Here is a 23,673-nt window from a genome sequence, read left to right as displayed (position 1 = left end):
ACATATCAGGCTTAAACCTTCATTATGAAGGGACTGAAAGGGGCAACATTGACTCTCTTGCTCCTCAGATGCTGCCTGAGCTGCTGTGCTTTTTCCATCTTCTGAAACCTTACAGGTAAAGGCTACATGATCTATATGACCTGACATTACTATGACATAACTCCTGATGTCCATGCTCAGTGGTTATTCTGAGAGTGAAAGTTTTATTAACTATTCTGAAGAAGGATCACTGGACCTGAAATGTTAACTCTGCTTTTTTCTCTACATATTATTCCTGATGAAGGGCTTTTGCCCGAAACGTCGATTTTACTGCTCCTCGGATGCTGCCTGAACTGCTGTGCTCTTCCAGCACCACTAATCCAGAATACACAGTCAGACACTGAGCTTTCCCAACAATTTATATTTTTGTTTCTAAGTAACCCCCTACTCCACAATAGCCATATAAGATCCTGTACAATCAAGTAAAAACAACTGTTGAGGCTGCAATTGAGGAGAATAAAATGGTTAATCTGAAATTAAATAAAGCAGAACTGATTTATACACTTTCCAATTTCCAGGACAGCTGATACTTGTTCATTTATACATCACAACACCACCCTCTGGTGGTTGAAGGCAAGGGATGAAACTTATTGACTTGCAAATTTTAGGAAGTATAAGAGTTGGGAGGTCATGTTATGACTCTACAGGACATTGGTTAGGCCACTTTTGGAATATTGTGTGCAATTCTAGTCTCCCTCCTATCGGAAAAATGCTGTGAAACTTGGAATGGTTCAGAAAAGATTTACAAGGATGTTACTAGGATTGGAGGGTTTGAGCTATAGGGAGAGGCTGAATATGCTGGGACTATCTTCCCTGGAGCGTTGGAGGCTGAGGAATGATCTTACAGTGGTTTATAAAATCATGAAGGGCATGTATAGGGTAATCAGACAAGGCCTTTTCCCTGGGGTGGGTGAGTCCAGAATTAGAGGACATAGGTTTAGGGTGAGAAGGGAAAAACTTTAAAGGGACTGAAGGGGCAATGCTTTCACACAGAGGGTGGTATGAGCTGCCAGAGGAAGTGGTGGAGTCTGGTACAATTACAACATTTAAAAGGCATCAGGACGGGTATATGAATCAGAAGGGTTTAAAGGGATATGGGCCCAACTGCTGGCATAGTTTAGGATACCTGGTCAGCATGGATGATTGGTTTAAAGAGTCTCTTTCTGTTCGTACATCTGCATGACTCTATAACTCTATCCAATGTCTTTAAGTGCCTTCACTTTTCCACCTATCTGGCAGCACGGTCTTTGATAGCGAAGTCAGATACAAAAGAAAGATTTGGTACCTCTTCTTTTTAATCCCCAATTGGTCCCACATTTCTTTGACTACTTTTTGCATAGAAATATTTATATATGAAATATGAAAGATACACAAATCTTTTGGGTTCCCGTTTATGTTAGCCGCTCATCCAATTTCATACTTTGGCTTTGTTCCATCTATTCCCTTTTTTTAGATCACTTCTTATTCAGCCTGGTTCCCTACTGTACTAAGAGCATTACAATTGCCATAAGCCTCTTTTCTTTTTCTGTCTCAATTTAACCTATAAGTCTTTAGTCATCCAGAGAATTCTATCTTAGGATGCCCTTCTTTTCTCCAGATGGGAAAGCCTCTACTCAGTAATTTAAACATCATCTCTATGAAGACCATCATTGTTCAATTATTGCTTTGCCTACAAATTTTGAATCAATCTACCTAGATTGAAATTTGCCCCCCTTTTTATTTCTCTACTTGATCGAGTGTCTTTTCCCATAACCATTCTAAACCTGCATGCATGCACAATGTTTGTTTAGAAACAAGGGTGGATGGTTAGGGAATGGTTGGATCATTGCTCAATAAACCACAAATTAAGAGTCATCATATTGACAGCATCATTAGGGCAGCACGGTGGCTCAGTGGTTACCACTGCTGCCTCACAGCGCCAGGCACTTGGATTTGATTCCAGCATCAGCGACTGTCTGTGCCATGTTTGCACATTCTCCTCATGTCTGTGTAGGTTTCTTTCAGGTGCTCTTGTTTCTTCCCACAAACCAAAGATGTGCAGGCTAGGTGAATTGGCCATGCTAAATTGTCCAGAATGTCCAGGGATGTGTAGGTTAGATGCATTAGTCAGGGGTAAATGTAGATTGACAGGGTAGGGGAAGGGGTCTAGGTGGATTATTCTTCGGAGGGTCAGTGTGGACTTGTAGGGCCAAATGGCCTGTTTTCATGCTGTAGGGATTCTGTGACATTATAAATCTATGGTGATATCATGGTCATTTTGTGATATTTGTGCTGAATGCTAATTTGGGCTGAATCCATAGGCAGTATATTAGTTATCTGGGGATTGGAGACAAAATGATTTGGGAACCCAGTCATGAAAAATGAACATCCTGAACTGGATCTTAGTTCGGAGGAAAATATACAGGGTTGGGGAAACAGAACTAAAATTCGTAAACAACTTAAAATTTATCATAAGAAAACAATGCTAAATCAGAAAAATTACAAAGAATAGTTTGTCTTTTTGCACAGTCTGCCTTTATAAAATCTACTGATTTTCCAGTTTAATATTTTGTTGAGAAAAAGAACTGTGGGAGGCAATGGCTTCGTGACATTTCTCCAGACTGTTAACCCAGACACCCAGATAATGTTTTGGGGACCTGGGTTCAAATCCTGCCATGGCAGACTGTGGAATATGAATTCACTAAAAACCTGGAAGCAAGAGTGACCATAAATCCACTGTCAATTATTGGGAAAACCTACCTGGATCACTTCAGGGAAGGAAGCTACCATCCTTACCTGGTCTGGCCTACATGCGACTCCAGACCTACAGCAATGTGGTTCATTTTTAACTGTCCTCTGGGCAATTAGGAATGGACAATAAATACTGCCTAGCCAGCAACACCCTCATCCCATGAATGAATTTTTAAAAAGTCTTCCCTTTTAGGTCAAAAATAAAACATAGGTTAATTTTAAAAAATCAGCTTGAATCAGCAAACTATTTGGAGAACAAAATTAACTGTCCTTACAATGGGTTGCTGCATGCCATAAACTGCAACCCCAACACTTCTCTGGTGGCGTTTCAGCAATCCATCTGTGTGGTACAGGTAAAGCAAAACATCCTTGATGTAGATGGGGTATGTCAATGCAGTGAGAAAAACAAAACGCTTCTCGTGTAAAACAAATATATGTGACACATTACTGTATGGATATTGATTGCTCATGTTTATGACGTTCAATTACAGAGCTGAACCATAAAATCAGGAGACCTATTCACCTTGAGGGAAGTATAGACAGCTAATTGTGCTTGCATTGCGGCAGCCAAGAGAACTTCTTTCCTTGTTATCATATGCAAGATATTGCTAATGCTTCTCTGGCTACTCTTCTAGTGAGCAACTCAGTGCTGTTGGAGTCTATCACAGGCATCTTCTTTAGGTTCTTTAAGCACATAAAAGGGAAGAGAGTAGCTAAAGTTGGTCCCTTGGAGGATGAGGAGATAGTAGTGGAGAAGACAAAAATGGCAGAAAAACTAAATCAATTCACTACCTCAATTTTTCATTGAAGGACTATTGTACCATCCCACTAGTAAAAGGCTATGCCTGTTATAGAAAGCAAAGATGTTATAATAATGTCATCGTCAATAGGGAAAAAGTACAGAGGCAACTATTGGGACTGAAGGCAGACAATTCCCTAGGGCCTGATGGCCGACATACTGGTTCTTAAAAGAATTGGTAGCAGGGATAGTGGTTATAAAATCCAAAATTCCCTGGACATTGGAAAGGTTCCAGTGGATTGGAAAAATGCTAATATTATGCCCTTATTCAAAAAGGGAAGGAGGCAGTCAGTAGGACACTGCAGACAACTAATTCAACATTTGTTATTGAGAAATTGTTAGAGTTCATTATTAACAATAGCAGGACATTTGAAAAGTTAAAACATAATCTATCAGAGTCAGCATGGTTTTATGAAGAGTAAATTGTGTTCAATTAATCAGCTAAAGTTATTCGAAGATATAACTAGCTGATGTATTGTATATGTACTTCTGGACGCATTTGCTAAGGTGTCGCACAAAAGATTAATATACAAGGTAACCTCACATGGGGTTAGGGGTGATGTATTAGCTTGTATAGAGGATTAGCTAACCAACATGAGGCCGAGACTCGAGATAAACAAGTCTTTTTCTGTTTGGCAAGGTGCAACCCATGGGATCCTAGATGAGAGCGGTGCTGGAAAAGCAGAGCAGGTCAGGCAGCATCAGAGGAGCAGGAAAATCAATGTTTTGGGCAAAAGCCCTTCATCAGAAAAGCCCCCATTCCTGATGAAGGGCTTTTGCCCAAAACATCGATTTTCCTGCTCCTTGGATGCTGCCTGACCTACTGTGCTTTTCCAGCATCACTCTAACCTTGACTCTGATCTCCAGCATCTGCAGTCCTCACTTACACCTTGTAACTAGTGAGGTACCAAGGGTTTGGTCCTTGGGCCGCAACAATTTACAAACTACATTAAAGACTTGGATCCAGGGATAGAAAGTAATACTGCCACATTTGCAAATAACAACAAAAAGTTGAGTGAGTAAGTGGCAATGAAAAAGTTTTTTAAAAATTACAAGTGGATATCGATAGGTTAGGTGAATAAACCAACATTTGGCCCATGAAATTTAAGTGTGAGGTAATCCCTTTTGATCAAAATAGAAAGGTAACACGTTATCTTAATGGAGAGAGACTTCAGAGTGCTTCGGTTCTGAGAGATCTGGGTATCCTTGTGCAGGAATCAGAGTGTGCAAGTACAGCAGATAATAAAGAAGCCAAATGGAACTTTGGCAATTATTGCTAAAGAAATAGAATATAAAAACAGAGAAGAGTTGCTACAACTGTACAAGATTTTAATGAGACCATACCTGCAATATTATGTACAGTTTCTTTTTACTTCAAGGAGGGATGTAGCTGCATTGCAGACAGTTCAGAGGAGGTTCACTAGATTAACTTTAGACATAAGGGTTTCGTGTTATGAAGAGAGACTGAGCAATTTAGGCCCATGCTCTCAAGCATTTAGAAGAATGAGAGAAGATCTAATTGTAGTGTATAGGATATTAAAGGGGATTGAAAAATAAGATATAGAAAGGATATTTTACCTTGTGGGGCAATTGAGAATGAGAGGACATATTTTTAGGATAAAGGGATGGCAGATTAAAAATAGAGATGAGGAAGAATTACTTCTCTCAAAGAGTTGTGAATCTGCGATGGATGTTGGAACACTGAATAAATTTAAGGAGGGTGAAAGACACGGTTGACAGGAGTAGGGAACCCCGGATGACAACAGATATTGAGGATTTGACCAGAAAAAAAAGAGCTTTGACTCAGGTACAGGCAGGTGGGATCAACAGAATCACAAGAGGTAAATAGGGATTAAAGGAGTTTACTGAAGAAGGAAATCAGAAGGGTGAAAAGGGGGCACGAGATAGCCTTGGCGAAGAAGATTTGGGTGAATCCAAACAGGTTCTTTAAATATATTAAAGGAAAAAGAATAACTATAGAGAGAATAGGACCCCTCAAAGACTAAAGTGGACATGTATGTGTAGAACCGTAGGAGATGGGCGAGGTCCTCAATGAATACTTCTCCTGTGTGTTTGCCATGGAGAAAGACATGAAGACTTGGGGAAGTTAGTGGTGATATCTTGGAGACAGTTCAAATCACAGTAGAGGTGGTAGAACATAGAACATTACAGTGCAGTACAGGCCCTTCGGTCCTTGGTGTTGCGCTGATCTGTAGAACCAATCTGAAACCCATCTAACCTACACCATTCCATTCTCGTTCACATGCCTATCCAATGACCATTTAAAAGCCCTTAAAGTTGAGTCTACTACTGTTGCAGACAGTGCGTTCCATGCCCCTACTACTTGAGTAAAGAAACCACCTCTGACATCTGTCCTATAGTTTTAAATTGAGGGATGATAGATATGTCCCTCCATGCTAGCCATCACCATCTGAGGAAAAAGGCTCTCACTGTCAAACCTATCTAACCCTCTGATTATCTCATAAGTCTCAATTAAGTCACTTCTCAACCTTCTTCTCTGTAACGAAAGCAGTCTTAAGTTCCTCAGCCATTCCTCACAAGACCTTCCCTCCATACCAGGCAACATTCTAGTAAATCGCCTCTGGACCCTTTCCAAAACTTCCACATCCTTCCTATAATGCAGTGACCAGAACTGTACACAATACTCCAAATGTGGCCACACCAGAGTTTTGTACAGCTGCAACATGACTTCATGGTTCCAAACCTCAATCCCTCTACCAATAAAAGCTAACACACCTATGCCTTTTAACAACCGTATCAACCTGGTTGGCAACTTTCAGGGATCTATGCACATGGACAGCAAGATCTGTCTGCTCATCTACACTACCAAGAATCTTACCAATAGCCCAATATTCTGTGTTCCTACTAATCCTTCCAAAGTGAATCACCTCACACTTTTCCACATTAAACTCCATTTGCCACCTCTCAGCCCAGCTCTGCAGCTTATCTGTCTCTCTGTAACCGACAACATCCTTTGTCACTATCCACAACTCTAACGACTTTAGTGTCATCCACAAATTTACTAACTGATTCTTCTATGTCCTCATCCAGGACATTTATATAAATAACAAACAACAGTGGACCAAAAACAGATCCTTGCAGTACCCCATTAGTAACTGAACTCCTGGATCAATATTTCCTACCAACCACTATCCTCTGTTTTCTTTCAGCTAGCCAACTTCTGATCCTAAACTGTTAAATCACCATGCCTCTGTATTTTGTGCAATAGCCTACCTTAGGGAACCTTATCAAATGTCTTACTGAAATCCATATACACCACATCAACTGCTTTACCCTCAACCATCTGTTTGGTCACCTTCTCAAAAAACTCAATAAGGTTTGTGAGGCACGACCTATCCTTCACAAAATCGTGTTGACTACCCCTAAACAAATTATTCCTCTTGAGATGATTATAAATCTTATCTCTTATAACCCTTTCCAACAGTTTACCCACAACCGAAGTAAGGCTCACAGATCGATAATTTCCAGGGTTGGCTCTATTCCCCTTCTTGAACAAGGGAACAACATTTGTTATCGTCCAGTTTTCTAGCATTATTCCTGTAGACAATGATTTGGAGACGCCGGTGTTGGACTCGGGTGTACAAAATTAAAAACAACACCAGGTTATAGTTCAATGGGTTTATTTGGAAGCACTAGCTTTCAGAATGCTGCTCCTTCATCAGGTGATTGGAAGACACAGAACTTATAGCAAATAAACTCTGTGTCTTACAATCTTATTCTCCACAATCACCAGATGAAGGAGCAGTGCTCCGAAAACTAGTGCTTCCAAATAAACCTGTTGGACTATAACCTGGTGTTGTGTGATTTTTAACTCTGTAGACAATGACAACATAAAGATCAAAGCCAAAGGCTCGGCAATCTTCTTCCTGGCTTCCCAGGAAATCCTAGTATAAATCCCATCTGGCCCTGGGGACTTATCTATTTTTACACTTTCCAGAATTACTAACACCTCCTCCTTGTGAATCTCAATCCCGTCTAGTCTAGTAGCCTATATGTCAGTATTCTCCTCAACAACATTGTCTTTTTCCAGTGTGAATACTGATGAAAAGTATTCATTTAGCGCTTCACCTATCTCCTCTGAACCCACATACAACTTCCCACTACTATGCTTGATTGGCCGTAAGCTTATTCTAGTCATTCTTTTATTCCTGATATAGCTTTAGAAAGCCTTAGGGTTTTCCTTGATCCTATCCGCCAGGCCTTCTCATATCCCCTCCTGGCTCTTCTTAGGTGGTGTTGGACAAATTAAAATGCATTAAGGTGGAAAATCTGCTGGTCCTAACCAGATATATCCAAAAACACTGCAGAGGGATAGAGAAGAAATTAAAGGGGTCCTAGCTGATATTTGTGTGTCATCGTTAGCTAAGAGTGAGGAACCAGAAGACTAGAGAATAGCGAATTTTGTGCCCTTATTCAGGAAGGGTTGCAAAGAAAAACCTGGAAACTATAGACTAGTATGCCCAACATCTGTGATGGGTAAGTTACTTGAAAAGATTCTGAGAGATAATATATATATGCTTTTGGAAAGACCCGGTTTGATTTGGAATAGTCAGCACGGCTTTGTGCGTGGGAGATCATGCCTCATACATTTGTTAGAGTTCTTGGCGGAGTGACCAGGAAAGTTGATAAGGGCAGGGTGGTAACGTAGTCTATATGGATTTCAGTAAGGCCTTTGATAAAGTTCCATGTGGTAGGCTGCTCTGGAAGATTAGATCGCATGGAATCCAGGGGGAGCTGACAAATTGGATACACAATTGGCTTAATGGTAGGAAGCAGAGGGTAATAGTGGAAGGATGCTTGTTGGACAGGAGCCCTGTGACTAATGGAGTGCCTCAGGGGTCGGTGCTGGGCCTATTGCTGTTTGTTATCTATATCAATGTTTGGATGAGAATATACAAGGCATGATCAGTAAGTTTGCAGATTACACTGAAATAGGGGATATCATTGACAGGATGGTTATCAGAAATTGCAACAGGACCTTGATCAGCTGGGGAAGTGGGCTGAGAAATGGCAAATGAAGTTTAATATAAATAAGCGTGAGATCTTGCATTTTGGAAAGTCAAGGTAGGAATTTCATGGTGAACGGCAGGGCCTTGAGGAGTGTAGTGAAACAGAGACCTTGGAGTTCAGGTGCACGGTTCTCTGAAAGTAGAGTCACAGGTAGACAGGACAGGGGAGAAGGCTTTTAGCACAATGGCCCTCATCAGTCAGAGCACTGAGGATAGAAATTGGGAAGTTATGTTGCAGTTGTACAGGATGTTAGTGAGGCCACATTTGGAGTATTGTCTTCATGTTTGGTCACCTTGCTATAAGAAGGATGTTATTAAACTGGAAAGAGAGCACAAGAAATTTGCAGGCAAGAAGTGGAGAAATTAGATTAGGGATATGTGTTTGAGGATAAATCCACATCTGTCTTGTGGGAGTTTTTTAAAGGCAAGTTGATCAGAGTTCAGAACCAGCATGTTCCTACGAGGATGCAAGATAGGGTTGGCAAGATTTGGGAACCCTGGATGTCAAGAGATATTGAAGGTTTAGTCAAAAAGAAATAAAAAGCATCGTAAGGTTTAGGAAAATGAAATCAATCCCTTTAGAAATATAAAGAAAGCGGAAAAGAACTTAAACTAGGAATTAGGAAGGCCAAAGGGGGCCGTGAAATGTCATTGGCAAGTACGATTAAGGAGAATCCTAAGGCATTCAATACATACAATAGGAGTAAGAGGATAGCAAGGGAAAGGGTAGGTCCCCTCAAGGACACAGGAGGAAATTTTACATGAAGCCAGAGAGTGGTGATTGGAACCAGAGCCAGGCAGATCTCATTGATTATGAGATCATTGATTGGCCCAGGTTAACAACCCAATCAAGGAGCCCTGGCTGACAGATATAAACAAGAGATTCAGAAGATCTCCTCAGTCTAGGGACTGACTTTGAGTTGGCTGGTCAGAGCCCATGTACTGTGCACATGTAAATAAAAGATGACTTGGCGCGTTATTTCACAGAGAAAGTGGGTTGAGGTGCTTAATGAGTACTTAACATCAGTATTCACCAAGGAGAAGAATACGATCAAGTTTAGGGAGGGATATATTGAAATTTTAGGTATGTCAATATTAAGAAGGAGGTGATGTTGAGTGCTTTGAGAAGAGTTAAGGTAGGTAAGTCCCTGGGACCTGATGGGATCTATCCCAGGATACTGAGGAAAGCAAGGGAGTAGTTTGCTGGGCCTTGACAGAGACCTTTTTGTGCCCTCTTCACCATAGGAGAGGTCTTAGAAGATTAAAGAATAGTCAATGTTGTTCCTTTGTTCAAGAAGAGCAATAGGGATAATCCAAGAAATTAAAAACCAGTGAATTTTACATCAGTGGTAGGGAAATTACTGGAGAAGATTCTTAGCAACAGGATTTACTCACATTTCTGAAAGAATGGACTTATTATGAATAGTCAGCGTGATTTTGAGTGGATGAGGTCTTGTCTCTCAAATTTGAGTTTTTTTGAGGAAGTGACAAAAATAATTGATAAGGGTAGGGCAGCAGATGTTGCTTATGCATTTTACTAAAGCATTTGACAAGGTGCTCATGACAATCTGGTCCATAAGATTATGTCACAAGGGATTCACAGTGAGTTGATAAGCAATATACAAAATTTGTTTGGTCACAGAGGACAGAGGGTAGTTGTGAAGCAATGTTGCTACCAAGTCACTCTGGACAGTGGGCATTTTGTGCCCTTGCCACCCTCAATGCTTCCTCCAAGTGTTGTTTAATGTGGACGACTACGGATTCCTCAGTGAAGGAAGGGTGGTACATGATAACCAGCAGTCAATGTTGAAGACTTGACGGCAACTCCCTACCGGTTTATACCACTGTGCTGTCACGCCTATGGGGACATAGTGTATCCAGAGATAGTGATGATGGTGTTTGGTACATTGTCTGTGAGATATGATTCTGTGAATATGTCTCTGACATAGTGCTGCTTGATTATTCTGTAAGACAGCTCTCCCAAATGTGGGACTAGTCCCAGATGTTAGTCAGAAAGATCTCATGGCACTGACAAGGCTGTTTTTGATGTTGTCTTTTCAGTTACTTAGGTTGAAGCGAGGTGGTTTCATTTCTTATTGAGATTTTGTTGTGATTGATATAACTGAGTGGCTTGGTAGAGGGCAGTCGAGATTCAACCACATTGTTACATGTTGCCAGACCTGGTGAGGATGGCAGATTTCTTTCCCCAAAGGACATCCACGTACTAGATGGGATTTTCCAGTGGGAGTGGGTGGGGGAAGGGGTGGGTGGTGCATAGACAGAATTATACTTTATTGGAAAGGTTGCATCTCTGATTGTATAACATGCCATCATTACTTGTAAGATTGATAGTCACTGGTGAGGTACCAGAAGGAGGTTGGTTAAGAAAGGTAGTAAGGAAAAGCCAAGGAACTACAGACCAGTGAGGCTAACATCAGTGGTGGGCAAGGTGTTTGAGGGGATTCTAAGGAACAGGATTTACATGCATTTGGAAAGTAAGGACTGATTAGATTAGATTAGATTACTTACAGTGTGGAAACAGGCCCTTCGGCCCAACAAGTCCACACCGACCCGCCGAAGCGCAACCCACCCATACCCCTACATTTACCCCTTAACTAACACTACGGGCAATTTAGCATGGCCAATTCACCTGACCCGCACATCTTTGGACTGTGGGAGGAAACCGGAGAACCCGGAGGAAACCCACGCAGACATGGAGAGAATGTGCAAACTCCACACAGTCAATCGCCTGAGTCGGGAATTGAACCCGGGTCTCAGGCGCTGTGAGGCAGCAGTGCTAACCACTGTGCCACCGTGCCGCCCAGGGATAATCAACATAGCTTTGTGTGTGGGAAATTGTATCTCACTAACTTGATTGAGTTTTTTGAGGAAGTGACTAAGTGGATTGATGACGGCAGAGCAATGGACTTCAGTAAGGTCTTTAACAAGGTTCCGTGTGGTAGACTAGTTAACAAGGTTGGATCATATGGAGTATAGACAGAACTAGCCACTAGCAAGGATTGGTGCGGGTCCATGCTTTTTGTCATTTATATCAATAGTTTGGATGTGAATATAGGAGGTATGGTTAGTAAGTTTGCAGATTACTCCAAAATTGGTGGTGTAGTGGACACCCAAGAAGGTTATCTCAGTACAATTGGACCTTGATCTGATGGGCCGATTGGCTGAGGAGCTGTAGTTTAGTTTAGATAGATGTGATATACTGTATCTTAGTAAGGCAAATCAAAGGAGGGCATATACACTTCATGGTGAGATCCTGTGGTATATTGCTGAACAAAGAGACCTTGAAGTACAGGTTCCTAGTTCCTTGAAAGTGGACTTACAGGTAAACAGTAAAGAAAATGTTTGGAATGCTTTCCTTTCTTGGTCAATGCATTGAGCATAAGAGTTGGGAGATCATGTTGCGGTTGTCCAGGACACTTTGGAATACTGCATTCAATTCTGGTCTCCCAACTGAAGGAAAGATATTGTGAAATCTGACAGGGTTCAGACAAGATTTACAAGAATGCTGTCAGGGTTGGAGATTTGAGCTATAAGGAAGGGCTATACAGGCTGGGGCTTTTTTTTTCCCCTGGAGTGCCAGAGGCTGATGGGTGACCTTATAGAAATTTATAAAATCATGGGTATGGACAGGGTGAAGAGCCAAAGTTTTTTTCCTCAGGATAGGGAGTCCAATACTAGAGGGCATAGGTTTAAGTTGAGAGAGGAAAGATTTAAAAGAGACGTAAGGGACAACTTTTTACACACAGAGGGTGGTGCATGTATGGAACGAGCTGCCAGAAGAAGTGGAGGCAGGTACAATTCTAACATTTAAAAGCATCTGGATGGATACATGAATAGGAAGAGTTTAGAGGGATATGGGCCCAATGCTGGCAAATGAGACTAGATTAGGTTAGAATGTCTGGTTGGAATGGATGAGTTGGACTGAAGGGTCTATTTCCATGTTGTACATCTCTATGACTTTCTGACACTGTAATGCCTAACAAGATTTTGTGCTGAAGTCCTTGAGTGGGATTTGAAACTTCAGGGGATGTTCTGATTTGTATTTTGTGAAGCTTAGGGGCATGATTTTATTTACCAAGCAATCCATGCATGAAAGATTGGATTTTAATATTTACAGGGAGGTAGGGAAAATGCAGGGACCAGGCTAGCAGTGAGGAAAATAGGAACTTTCTTTGATATTCTGCCAAATTTAAGTTTTTTAAAATATTTAACCAGTTTTTCTAACCAACCTGCTCAGATGTAATTACATACCTCTGGAGCAAGTGGGAATTGAATTGGGGCTTCCTGGACCAGGGGTAGGGACACTCCTCCTGCTTCACAAGAGGTCCCTCTGCAAAATTTAACAATAGTAAATATGTGAGGCTTCAACGCCGATCCACGTGGCACCTTGTTAGTTTACCAACAGGAAAACAATCCATTTATTCTGTGTTCTGTTAATTAGACAATTCTAACCATGCCAATATGTTATCTTTAACACCACCAGTTCTCATCTAACACAGTGTTGCATCTTATTGAATGCCTTTAGTAACTCTTAATACATCAGTCACCCTGCTCATTACAATTTTAAATGACTTGAATAAATTTGCCAATCTCAATTTTGATTCAAAATCATTTCAAGACGGTTCCCCACTTGCCTTCAGTTCCATCTCATAGAAGCCCAGCAGAGGGCAGAATAATGAAAAAAACTGAAAGAACTGTAGCTGCTGGAAATCTGAAGCAAAAACAGAAAATGTTGGAAAAGCTCAGCAGGTCTGGCATCATCTGTGAAGAGAAATCAAAACTGAAGAACTGTTCTGAAGAAGGGTCATTGGACCTGGAACGTGAAGTCTAATTTCTCTCCACAGATGCTGCCAGGTCTGCTGAGATTTTTCAGCAATTTCTGTTTGTGTTCGAGAACATGATGATATTGAGATTCTGACCCAGTATCAATTTCTGGGGATGTAACTTCCCTCACATGAAAAGAAATTGCAATTCCTTGGCTGTAAAGATGTCTCCCCTAAATTTCTGAAAGAGTCGACAAATATCAAGGAATAGAAGTTCTTTTACCTGTTATTAGTAAGACATCTCCAGGGAAGACACTAAGTGTCCAGAAAGCAGCAGCTCGCCACAGTGTAATTTTTTTGACCACTCCTGATTGGTCTGTAACCAAAATAGTTGTTATGGGGACTCTACAGCCAGCGAATGTTCCCGATTTGATCTGTATTTCCTTCAGGAGACAGCGGAACTGTACAGTGACCAAAACATTGTACTTCCTATTTCTTTCAGTGCAGTTCTTAAGCCGTTCTGTTTCAATAAAGCCAATACAAGGTGTTAGCCATTGATCTCTCCATACCTTCCGATACTGCCCAAGGTCAGATATTTTCTCAGAATCCATTGTCTTTATTTTCTTAGTTGATGGTGGATTGCTACCTAAACAAACTGGAGATCTTGATGTTTGTGTCACCTGCTTTACCTCCTCAGGCTCCTTAGCAACCTCCATTGATCTTTTTAAAGACCAGTCAGCATTGTCTGAAACCTGAGTACACAGGAGACCTCCACTGTATGGTTCAATATTAATCTCAACATCATCATTTGACCATTTAGTGGAAGGAATGAAAGACTGTACTGAGCCTTTTAATGTCCTTCCATTTACAGACTCATTGGTGGACAGTTGCTGATCACTAAATAAATTGAAAAGTTCTGGGGTATTTTCAGAACTGTTAACTTGCTTATACATTGTCTCACTGGCACTTTGTCCAAATTGTCTAATAAAATTATGAGTAGATGTAAGTGACCGACAGGACAGCTCATTGACATTTGTTTTTGTTTTCAGTTTACCTTTTACATTTTCATACAAATCCTGTGTGTTAAACTGACTCTCTGAAAACACCTGTGAAAGAATAGCAGTTTTACTGGCAGTTAACACACTGAGGAACTCGGCATCAGTTGATAAATTTTCTTTTACAGATATGCATCTGAAACAAGAATCCTGCCCTTCAGCTGGAAAGGTATTCTGAAGATATTCCAAGAAAGAGTCACAGAGAAACTTTGGACAATCTTCTTCCAAAAGTGCATTCTGCTCTGTTATTCTACCAGGTGGGTCCTGACTGTCAGCCCCATTTTTCTTACTCTGTCTGCTCCTATTGTCAGGTTTCAAAGATGTCCTGACATTTTCGCCTGAGCAGTCAGGACTGACGAAACCACAATCACGTTCTTCAGTTATTTTCAGACCCTCTTCTGAATTCAACAATTTACTATTGCTCAATTCTTTCCTGTGCTGTTTTGATATTTTTCTGGCATTGAAGTCTTTATAACATGGAACATCATATTTGCTGGTTCTCTGCTCTAACAAGGAAGCATCAAGATTCTTAAAAGTGCATTCTTGACTGAAAACTATAATTCCTTCTTCAATTTTTGAAGTAGAAGTCTGTCCAGATTGATTTTCCAGCTGTAATGTTGCTTTCTGGCAATTGAAATGTTTCTGTGTCTCCTTGCTGCTGCACTTCCTAGGAATAGCTTTGAGAGATCCGTTATCATACAAGAACTGGCATTGAAGCCACTTCGTGGAGCTGCCATCAGCTACCGCTTCTTTTGTTGATGTTCTCTGCTGAGTCAAATTGGCTGGTGCTCCAAGGAAAATGTGAACTTTCTTTTCACTGTTCATGTTAGAATGATAGGTGGTGACCTCACCTGCGGAATCTCATTGCTTTCACTAGTTTAACCTGGAATGGAAACAACAAGTCATTGAGAGAGCAGTCACACAGCCAAAAACTACATAACTTTAAAGTTAAAAATCTCACAACACCAGGTTATAGTCCAACAGGTTTAATTGGAAGCACACTAGCTTTCGGAGCGACGCTCCTTCATCAATCACCTGATGAAGGAGTGTTGCTCCGAAAGCTAGTGTGTTTCCAACTAAACCTGTTGGACTATAACCTGGTGTTGTGTGATCTTTAACTTTGTACACCCCAGCCCAACACCGCCATCTCCAAATCCTAGCATGATGCTTCCAACTGGGTCCAGAAGGAAGTTGTTTCAGTTTGGCTACATGGACATCCTTAGTGACACAGTGTTTAGCCTAAGACTATATTACCTATCTCACAGGGAGGTGAGGAGGAGTTAATATTATTGTTCCTAAGCATATAGATGAGCAAAGAAACTGGCAACTCGCAGCTTTCCTTGAATATCACACATATCATACAGATCAAAATCTTTGAACAGGAGTCCAAAGTTCACAACTGAATTTTTTCCTGGCTGAAATAATGTATTTTATTATGCACTGGAAAGTGGAGCTGCCTTATGCAACTGAGCATCAGAATAAATGCAGAATGACACTAAAGCTTCAGGCAATGACATTGTAGACATGCAAATGCAGGTTACCAGCCCAGCAAACACAACACAATTACATTCAGATTCAATAGGCTATGGAACAAGCAAGGGGAATAGGATGAAATAGATGACTTCTTCAGGGAACTTGTGTGTATTGAGTGCAATATGTTGTAAAATTATAGAATGGCAACTGTGCAGGAGACCATTCAGTCCATCACGATGGCACTGGCTCTCTGAATGAACAGTTTACTGAGCACCAGCTCCCACCTTCTCTTTAATGCCCTGCATATTCTTCCATTTTACAAGACAATAAATGCTTTGATTGAACTCGCCTCTTCTTTACTCCCAGTCAGTGCATACCTAAACCCAAACAATTATTCTGCAAGCTTCTTTTGTTTTGCTTCTCTTACCAGTGGCCTCTCATTCACAATGTTCTCACAAGTGGGGATAGTTTCTCCCTGTCCACTTCATCCAGAAACCTTACAATTCCAAAGACTTTCATCAAGTTTTATTACGACTTTCTAAGCCCCCAATAATCTCTGTACCTTCCCCAATGCTCCCAGGTTCTTCCCATCCCTCTGTGAAAAATTTTAGGATGGAATATTGAATCAATATCAACAGACTGCTATCCCACCAGAGGGCATCAAGCTCCTATGCAGCATAGAGAAAAACAATTGACAAAAAACTTTCCATAAGCCTGTGATAGCCCTGTTTACATTAGTATACAGAGAATCTCCTGTATCGTTTACTTTGTAATTCCCAAGATAAGACTCCAGGTTTAACTACATGCCATAGAATAACCTTGTTTAGAAACTGTGGAGATAACATTGATTGTGCTTTTATACTTGAGGTTTTCAGATGAAAGGCATCAAAATGATATGCCTTTAAATGACCATGTTGGTCCATCCTCCTGTACGCCTACTGCAAGTCTTTTTTTCAAGAAAGGAGAAAGTGAGGTCTGCAGATGCTGGAGATCAGAGCTAAAAATGTGTTGCTGGAAAAGCGCAGCAGGTCAGGTAGCATCCAAGGAACAGGAAATTCGACGCATAAGCCCTTCTTCAGGAATCAATCAGGCTGAAAATATTCAATTTTCTGAACATTGTGTATTAGCAACATTGAACCTAAATTGTACAAGTTACTGATCCGTTCCCAGATGTGGATATTTGATCTGTGTGACTACATAATTGATTTTCATCTCTTCTCTGCCTTGCGGCTGTTTGAAGGACATGGAGTGGGTTGAAGAGGTAATCTTGGTCTCCTAGAAACAGTCATTGCTGTTGTCCTTCGTCAAACAATCTTATATTAAAGTGAACACATGAGGATCACTGCTGATGAATTTGGCATTCAACAACAATTTATACAGTGTACTTAGTGTAGTAAGATGTCCTAAGTACTTTACAGGAGGATTATCAAACAAAATTTGACACAGCCAAATAGAAGATATTTGGAAAGGGATCAAAATCTTGGTCAAAAATATTGGTTTTAAGTAGCATCTTAAGTAGGTACAGGAAGTCAGAGAGGCTTGATCTTGTTTTAATGGAATGTAATTTCTTAGTATTTATAAAGATGGTTGGACATTTGCGATATATTAGCCATTAAATGTCAGAGCAGAAGTAGGCTATTCAGCCCATCGATGAGATCATGACTGAACTAACAATCCTCAACTCTACTTCCTTTTTTATATTATCTTTGATTCCTTTGGATGATTAAAAATATACCAACCTCAGACTTACCATATTCTTAACGATTCAGTGTCAACAGTTACTTGCGGTAAAAAATTCACTACCCTTTGAGAGAAGAAATTTCTTCTCATCCGTCTTAGATAGGCAATCCCTTACTTTAGGATTGTGACCTCTAGTCTTAGTCTCTCCCACAAGGCAAATCAACCTCTCTGCATTTACCAAAATTGAGCCCCTAAGAACCTTATATGTTTTGCTTTCATTTTTATAAACTCTAATGAATATAGAGCCAAACCACTCAAAACCTCCTTTAAGAAAATCCCTTCATATTGATGATCAACATAGTGAACCTTCTCTGGACTGCCTCCAACACCAGTAAGTATGGTTTGACTAATGCCTCGGTTTAGTTTTAGTAAAACTTGCTTCTTTTTATACTGCATTTCCTTTGAAATAAAAGGTAAATATTTCATTTGCTTTCCCTATTATCGAGATAGCTTGAATGCTAGCTTTATGTGATTCATGCATAACTGTTCTATGTTGCAGCTTTTGCATTCTTTCTTCGTTTAAATAACATTCAGCTCCTCTTCGTGCCAAAGTGTATTGTCTTATAGTTTCCCTCATTCCATTTCACGTGCCAAGTTTTTGTCCACTCACTGAACTTTTCTCTCCCCCTTGAAGTACTGTTTGGGTTATCCTTACCATCTACCTTCCCACCTATTTTTGTGTCGTTCACAAACTTGATGACAGTACAGTCACTTTCCTCATCCAAATCATGGATATATGTTGCATATAATTGTGACCCCAACACCGATTCCTATGGCACTATTCCACTAGTTACAGGTTTCTTTACCCTTTATCCTAATCTCCTATCTTTTACTAAGTTAGCCAGTCCTCTATCCATGCTAATGTAAAGAGTCATAGAGTAATGCATCATGGAAAAAGGCCCTTCGGCCCAAAATGGCCCATGCTGCCATGGTGCCCACTCAGCTAGTTCCAATTGCCCGCATTTGGTCCATATCCCTCTGAACTCTTCCCATCCACATATCTATCCAAATGTTTTTAAAATATTGCTTTGTATGTGCAGTAGTCAGTTAACTTGCTAAGCTGCTGTGTTATCGTGCAGATGTTTCGTTACCATGCTGGGTAACATCATCAGTGCAATTTCCGTGAAGCGCTGTTGTCCAGTCTGTTGGGGTGAGTGTCACTTCCGGGTCTTCTCTGCAGCGGTATGTACATGGGGTCTACGTGATCGCTGATGGCCTTTTTGGTAGAAAACCAGGCTTCCAAGAACTCTCTTGTGTGTATCTGGTTGGCGTGTCCTAGAATGGTTACTTTGTCATAGTTAAATTGATGGTCACCTTGGTCTGTATGTACAGAGATAAGGGAGAGTGGATCATGTTGTTTCATTGCCAAGCGGTGTTCTTGAAGTCGAATGGCTAGTTTTCTTCCTGTTTGTCCGATGTAGTGCTTGTGGCAGTTGCAAAAGATATTGTACACCATGTTGGTCCTACATGTTGTGGGTATGGGGTTCATTGTCCAGGTAAGTAGTTGACATAGTGTGGCTGTTGGTTGGTGTGCTACCATAGTACCCAGTGGTCCTAACAACCTGGTACTTAATTCTGATATGTCTTCACACATGGTAAGATAGCCAAGTGTGTTGGTAGATAACATGCCTTCTTGACGTTGTCTGTTGGACGGGCATTATCAGACAAAGCTGGTGGGGTATTTGTTGTTAGCAAAGACTTTGTATAAGTGTTCTTTCGCATCCTTGCACAGTTCTGGTTGTTTCAGTGTGTCACTGCTCTTTTGAATAGTGTCCTGACACTGCTCTGTTTATGGATGTTGAGAAATATACCTGCCTCAACCAATTTCTCTGGCAACCCATTCCATATATGCACCACTGTCTGTGTGAAGAAAATGCCCTTAATATCCTTCTGAAATCTTTCCCCTCTCACGTTAAATCTATGCTCTCTAGTTTTCAATTTCTCATCTCTGGGGAAAAGGCTATATGCTTTCATCCTATCTATGCCCCTCATGACATTATATGCCTCAATAAGGTCACCCCTCATTCTCCTAAGTTCCAAGGAATAAACTCCTATCCTGGCCAACCTCTCCCTTTAACTCAGGCCTATGCATCCTGGCAACATCCTCATAAATCTTCTCTGCACTCTCTCCATTTCAATAATGTCCTTCCTAGAACAAAGTGACCAAACTGTACACAATACTCCAAATGTGACCTCACCGACAACTTATACAACCATAACATAGTGTCCCGACTCCTAAACTCAATGCCTCAACTGATGCAAAGGCCAGAATGCTAAATGCCTTTTTCACCACCCTATCTACTTGTGACGTCACTTTCAAAGAACTATGTACTTGTACTCCTAGGTTCCCCAGTTCCACAACACTCCTCAAGACCTTACCATTTACTGTATAAATCTTACCTTGGTTTGACTTTCCAAAATGCAACACAAAGCACTTATCTGTATTGAACTGCATTTGCCAATCCTCAGCCCACTTCCCCATCTGATCAAGATCCCTCGGCAATTTTTGATAACCTTCCTCACTATCAACAATACCTCCTGATTTTGTATCATCTGTAAACTTCCTAATTATGCCTTGTATATTCACATCCAGATCATTTATATAAGAAACAAATTAAAAAAAAGTCCCAGCATCAATCCAATGGCACACCACTCATCACCTGCCTGCAGTCCGAGAATCAACCTTCAACTATGACCCTCTGGTGCCTATTGAGTCAATTTTGAATCCAATTAGCTAACTGTCCCTGTGAGAATGTGCACAGGGTATAAGGGGTAGGGAAAGAGTTAAGTTCTGAGTTTTATGAAACAAGAGGTTCAGCTGAGCATGACTCAGATCAGATAAGAACTTACAGTTAATAATTTGCTGGGGCATGAGTAATGGGTTAACAAGCTGGTTACTGTTGATGCTTGTTGATTATAACAGTCACCCAATTAATATGTATGCTGTCTTATCTAGATGCTCCTCCCTGTAAAATGACTATATAATTCATCAAGAAGCTGCTACTCCAGAGAAGACTGAGAACTCATGTCTCTGTGCACATGGGCGATTGTCTCTCTCCCTCCAGGGCCCGGAATAAAGATGGAGGAGGTAAAACTATATTGTGTTTTGCTTTAAGTGGGGGGGGGGGGGAGGGGAGGGGAACAGGATAAGAATACTGGCGTAGTCTGCAGGATCCAAGCAAACAGTTACGATAGGACAGTGTCAGCGGTCGCCCGGAACATTGGTATCTCGAGACAGAGGGGCCCATAAAGTATGATCTTCAACTCTGGTCCCTCTCAATATTCCTGTGTGCCAGGATGGTCCCCTTGCTCAATCACTTTCTATTCTATGGATTCCACAAACAGTAATTACATTAGTCAAGAGACGCATTTTTCACAAGCGTGCTGACAAACAGAGGTTCCAGTCCTCTGCGTGGTACTGGATTTAGTGTCCCCGGGTGTGTAATTGAGGTTTGAGTCCTCTGCATGGTACTAGGGTTTGGGTCCCCTGGGTGTGTAATTGAGGTTTGCGTCCTCTGCATGGTACTGGGGTTCGAGGCCCTTGGGGGGATAATTGAGGTTTGACTCCTCCGTGCTGTGCTGAGGTTCGAGCTCTCTGTATTTAAGTGAGGTTTGAGCTCTTTGTACTTGAGCGAGGTTCAAGTTTTTTCTGTGCTTAATTAGAGTTTGGGTTTTCTGTGCTTAAGTGGGATTCAAGTTTTCTGTGTTTGGGGTTCGAGCCCTCATGAGGAGTAAAGTGAGAAAGGGGTTAAAGTCCCCAAATGGCAAAACTTGAGGCTCTGCGAGTCTTTGTTCTGGGGAAAGAGAGTGGCTTGAACTGTGGCACCATGTGGTCCGCTGAGAGGGCTTTCTCTTTTAATAAGTGTAATTTCAGTGAGAGGATGCAAAAAAAATGAGAAACGCTGAAATTAAAGTTGTACTAATACTTGGGTTAATAAAGGAAATTTTAAAATGTAAATTGTGCCATGATTGGAAAGTTTGATGTTTAAAAATTTTGGTTTGTTAAAATACTGGTTCAGAAAATCCTTTTGAATCAGAATCTCAATTCAATGTGTTGTGGGCAATGCAATGGGACAGGTTTTGTTTTTACATTGAAATTGTGCAACATTATGTCCTTTTTAAAAGTATCAAACTTGTAATGTTAAAACAAACTTGAGTCCCTGCTTTGTTTCAAATTCTACATGCCTGTTTTAAAAAAAAGCAGTTGGGTCAGTGGTCATGCTTTAGCCAGATGAGAGTATTGTATTAAAATATCTTTGCTGCTGCATTTTTAATGCAGAGTGTTCACAAAAAGAAGAGTGCATTTTTAGGTTGATGTTTTGTTAAGATTTTCTTGAAAATATCAGAACTTGAGGGTGAGGTGTTTAAATTCTGTTAATTACTGTTAAGACTTCATTGGTCCCCTTCATATTGCAAATTCAAAGAATGTTGATCGCCACCAAAGTTGCCACTGTAATTCCGACTGTTTTATTTGGGAAGTTTCATTTGGAGGACATATTTTAAAATATTCAGCATTTGTTTCCCACGAATATTTGAGATTTAAATCTGAACCGAAACTGCCTCTTCAAGTGCTAAAGTACAGGAAACATTTTGTTGTTTTCTTGCTGTTCCAGACTTTCGAAATACTTATCCTGACAGCTATCACATTAGCCAATTTGTTAAAGGAAAATAATTTTTGAATAACCTGAACAGGGTCCCCTGAGAGTTTGATTTTAGGACCACTGACTGTTGTTTATAATTGACTAAATTGTTCAGGCAGTACAATTTAGAAGTTTATGGATTGTACAAAACTTGATAGTGAACAGAATAACAGACTTCAAGAATTCAAAGAATGTTGAAAGAGACTGACACAATTTAGTGCAGTTAAATATGTGACTGTCTTCATACAGATAACCACCTTAGTAAGGAAGGAATGAGAGAGGAAATGCAAAGATATCTTCAGCAGCTAACATCTTCTCTAGAGTTTCTCCATTCACAGGTAAAGCATGTCTTCGGACCACTGCCTGCCCTCCACAACCTGATCCAATGGATTCAATCAGCTCCCCAGTCATGAGCAGGAAAAGTGAAAAAAACTAACAACAGTGAAGAGGAGGTTGGTATGCTTTTTGTCAGAGGCCTTCCTAGGGAGAAAAAAAAACACATGAGCTTTACCATGACTTTCGATCATTTAAGGGATATGAAGGCTCACTGATCAAACTAACATCGCTTTGTTATACTTAACAGCAGAGCAGGAGCAGATGCAGCAAAGAATACTGCATTCACCTTGCCTGCTACTGCAGCTGCTGCACTGCACACTCAAATGTGCTGGTATCCTCCATCTGAAACACCTCTGCAAGGATGGAAATATCATCAGCTTTGTTAATTATTTAACTGTCCTTACCCAAAAAACTCAGATTTCTCCATGCAGTGATGCAGAAGGACAGACTGAATTTTGCTTTCAGGTTGGATTTTATTAAAGGAGACTGGAGAACTCGACTTATTTCCACTCGTCTAAGAGGGGATAGAGTGGTCACTAAGGATTGTGAATTTAAGAACATTACTGGTGATTTTTGTTCCCCCACATGGAAGGATTCTTTGAGTTCTATTTACTATAATGGACTAGTAATTTTTGTTGTTATAATCATTGTATGCTGTTTGTCAATAACTTGCTTAAATACTGGCTGTCAGAGTCTTAAGAAAGCTGGTAGTGCCTTCTCAGTGGTTATCATGAAATGATTAAAGGAGGAAATGAGAATGTGTATAAGGTATAAGTAGTAGGGAAAGAGTTAAGTTCTGAGTTTTGTAAAAAAAAGAAAGAAGTTCAGCTGAGCATGACTCAGATCAGATAAGAACTTGCAGTTAACAATGGTGTGCTGGAGGCAAGGGTAATGGGTTAACAAGGTGGAAAAGCATTCATTCTGTAAAGCCATTTAACAATATTGGAAGCATTCTGTATGTAAGGTCAGTTTAACAAGGTGAAAAGTATTCATTATGTGAAGCCAGTTAAGGTTAAAAACATTCAT

General features: G+C 40.6%; 1 protein-coding gene across 2 annotated transcripts in view; it reads right to left on the bottom strand.

The window, feature by feature from the left end:
* The window catches only part of shld2 (shieldin complex subunit 2), a 97,358-nt gene that overhangs the window by 25,371 nt on the left and 48,314 nt on the right, over positions 1-23,673 (bottom strand). For both annotated transcript variants that reach the window (XM_060854292.1, XM_060854293.1), the window contains exon 2: positions 13,687-15,341. In XM_060854292.1, coding sequence (XP_060710275.1) covers positions 13,687-15,283 — 1,597 coding nt within the window. In that variant the 5' untranslated portion in view covers positions 15,284-15,341. The remainder of the gene's footprint in view (positions 1-13,686; positions 15,342-23,673) is intronic.

Source organism: Hemiscyllium ocellatum, chromosome 43, assembly GCF_020745735.1.
Source record: "Hemiscyllium ocellatum isolate sHemOce1 chromosome 43, sHemOce1.pat.X.cur, whole genome shotgun sequence".
Classification (NCBI taxonomy): Eukaryota; Metazoa; Chordata; class Chondrichthyes; order Orectolobiformes; family Hemiscylliidae; genus Hemiscyllium; species Hemiscyllium ocellatum.
Note: the sequence above shows the minus strand (reverse complement) of the source record. Positions and strands in the feature narration are given on the sequence as shown.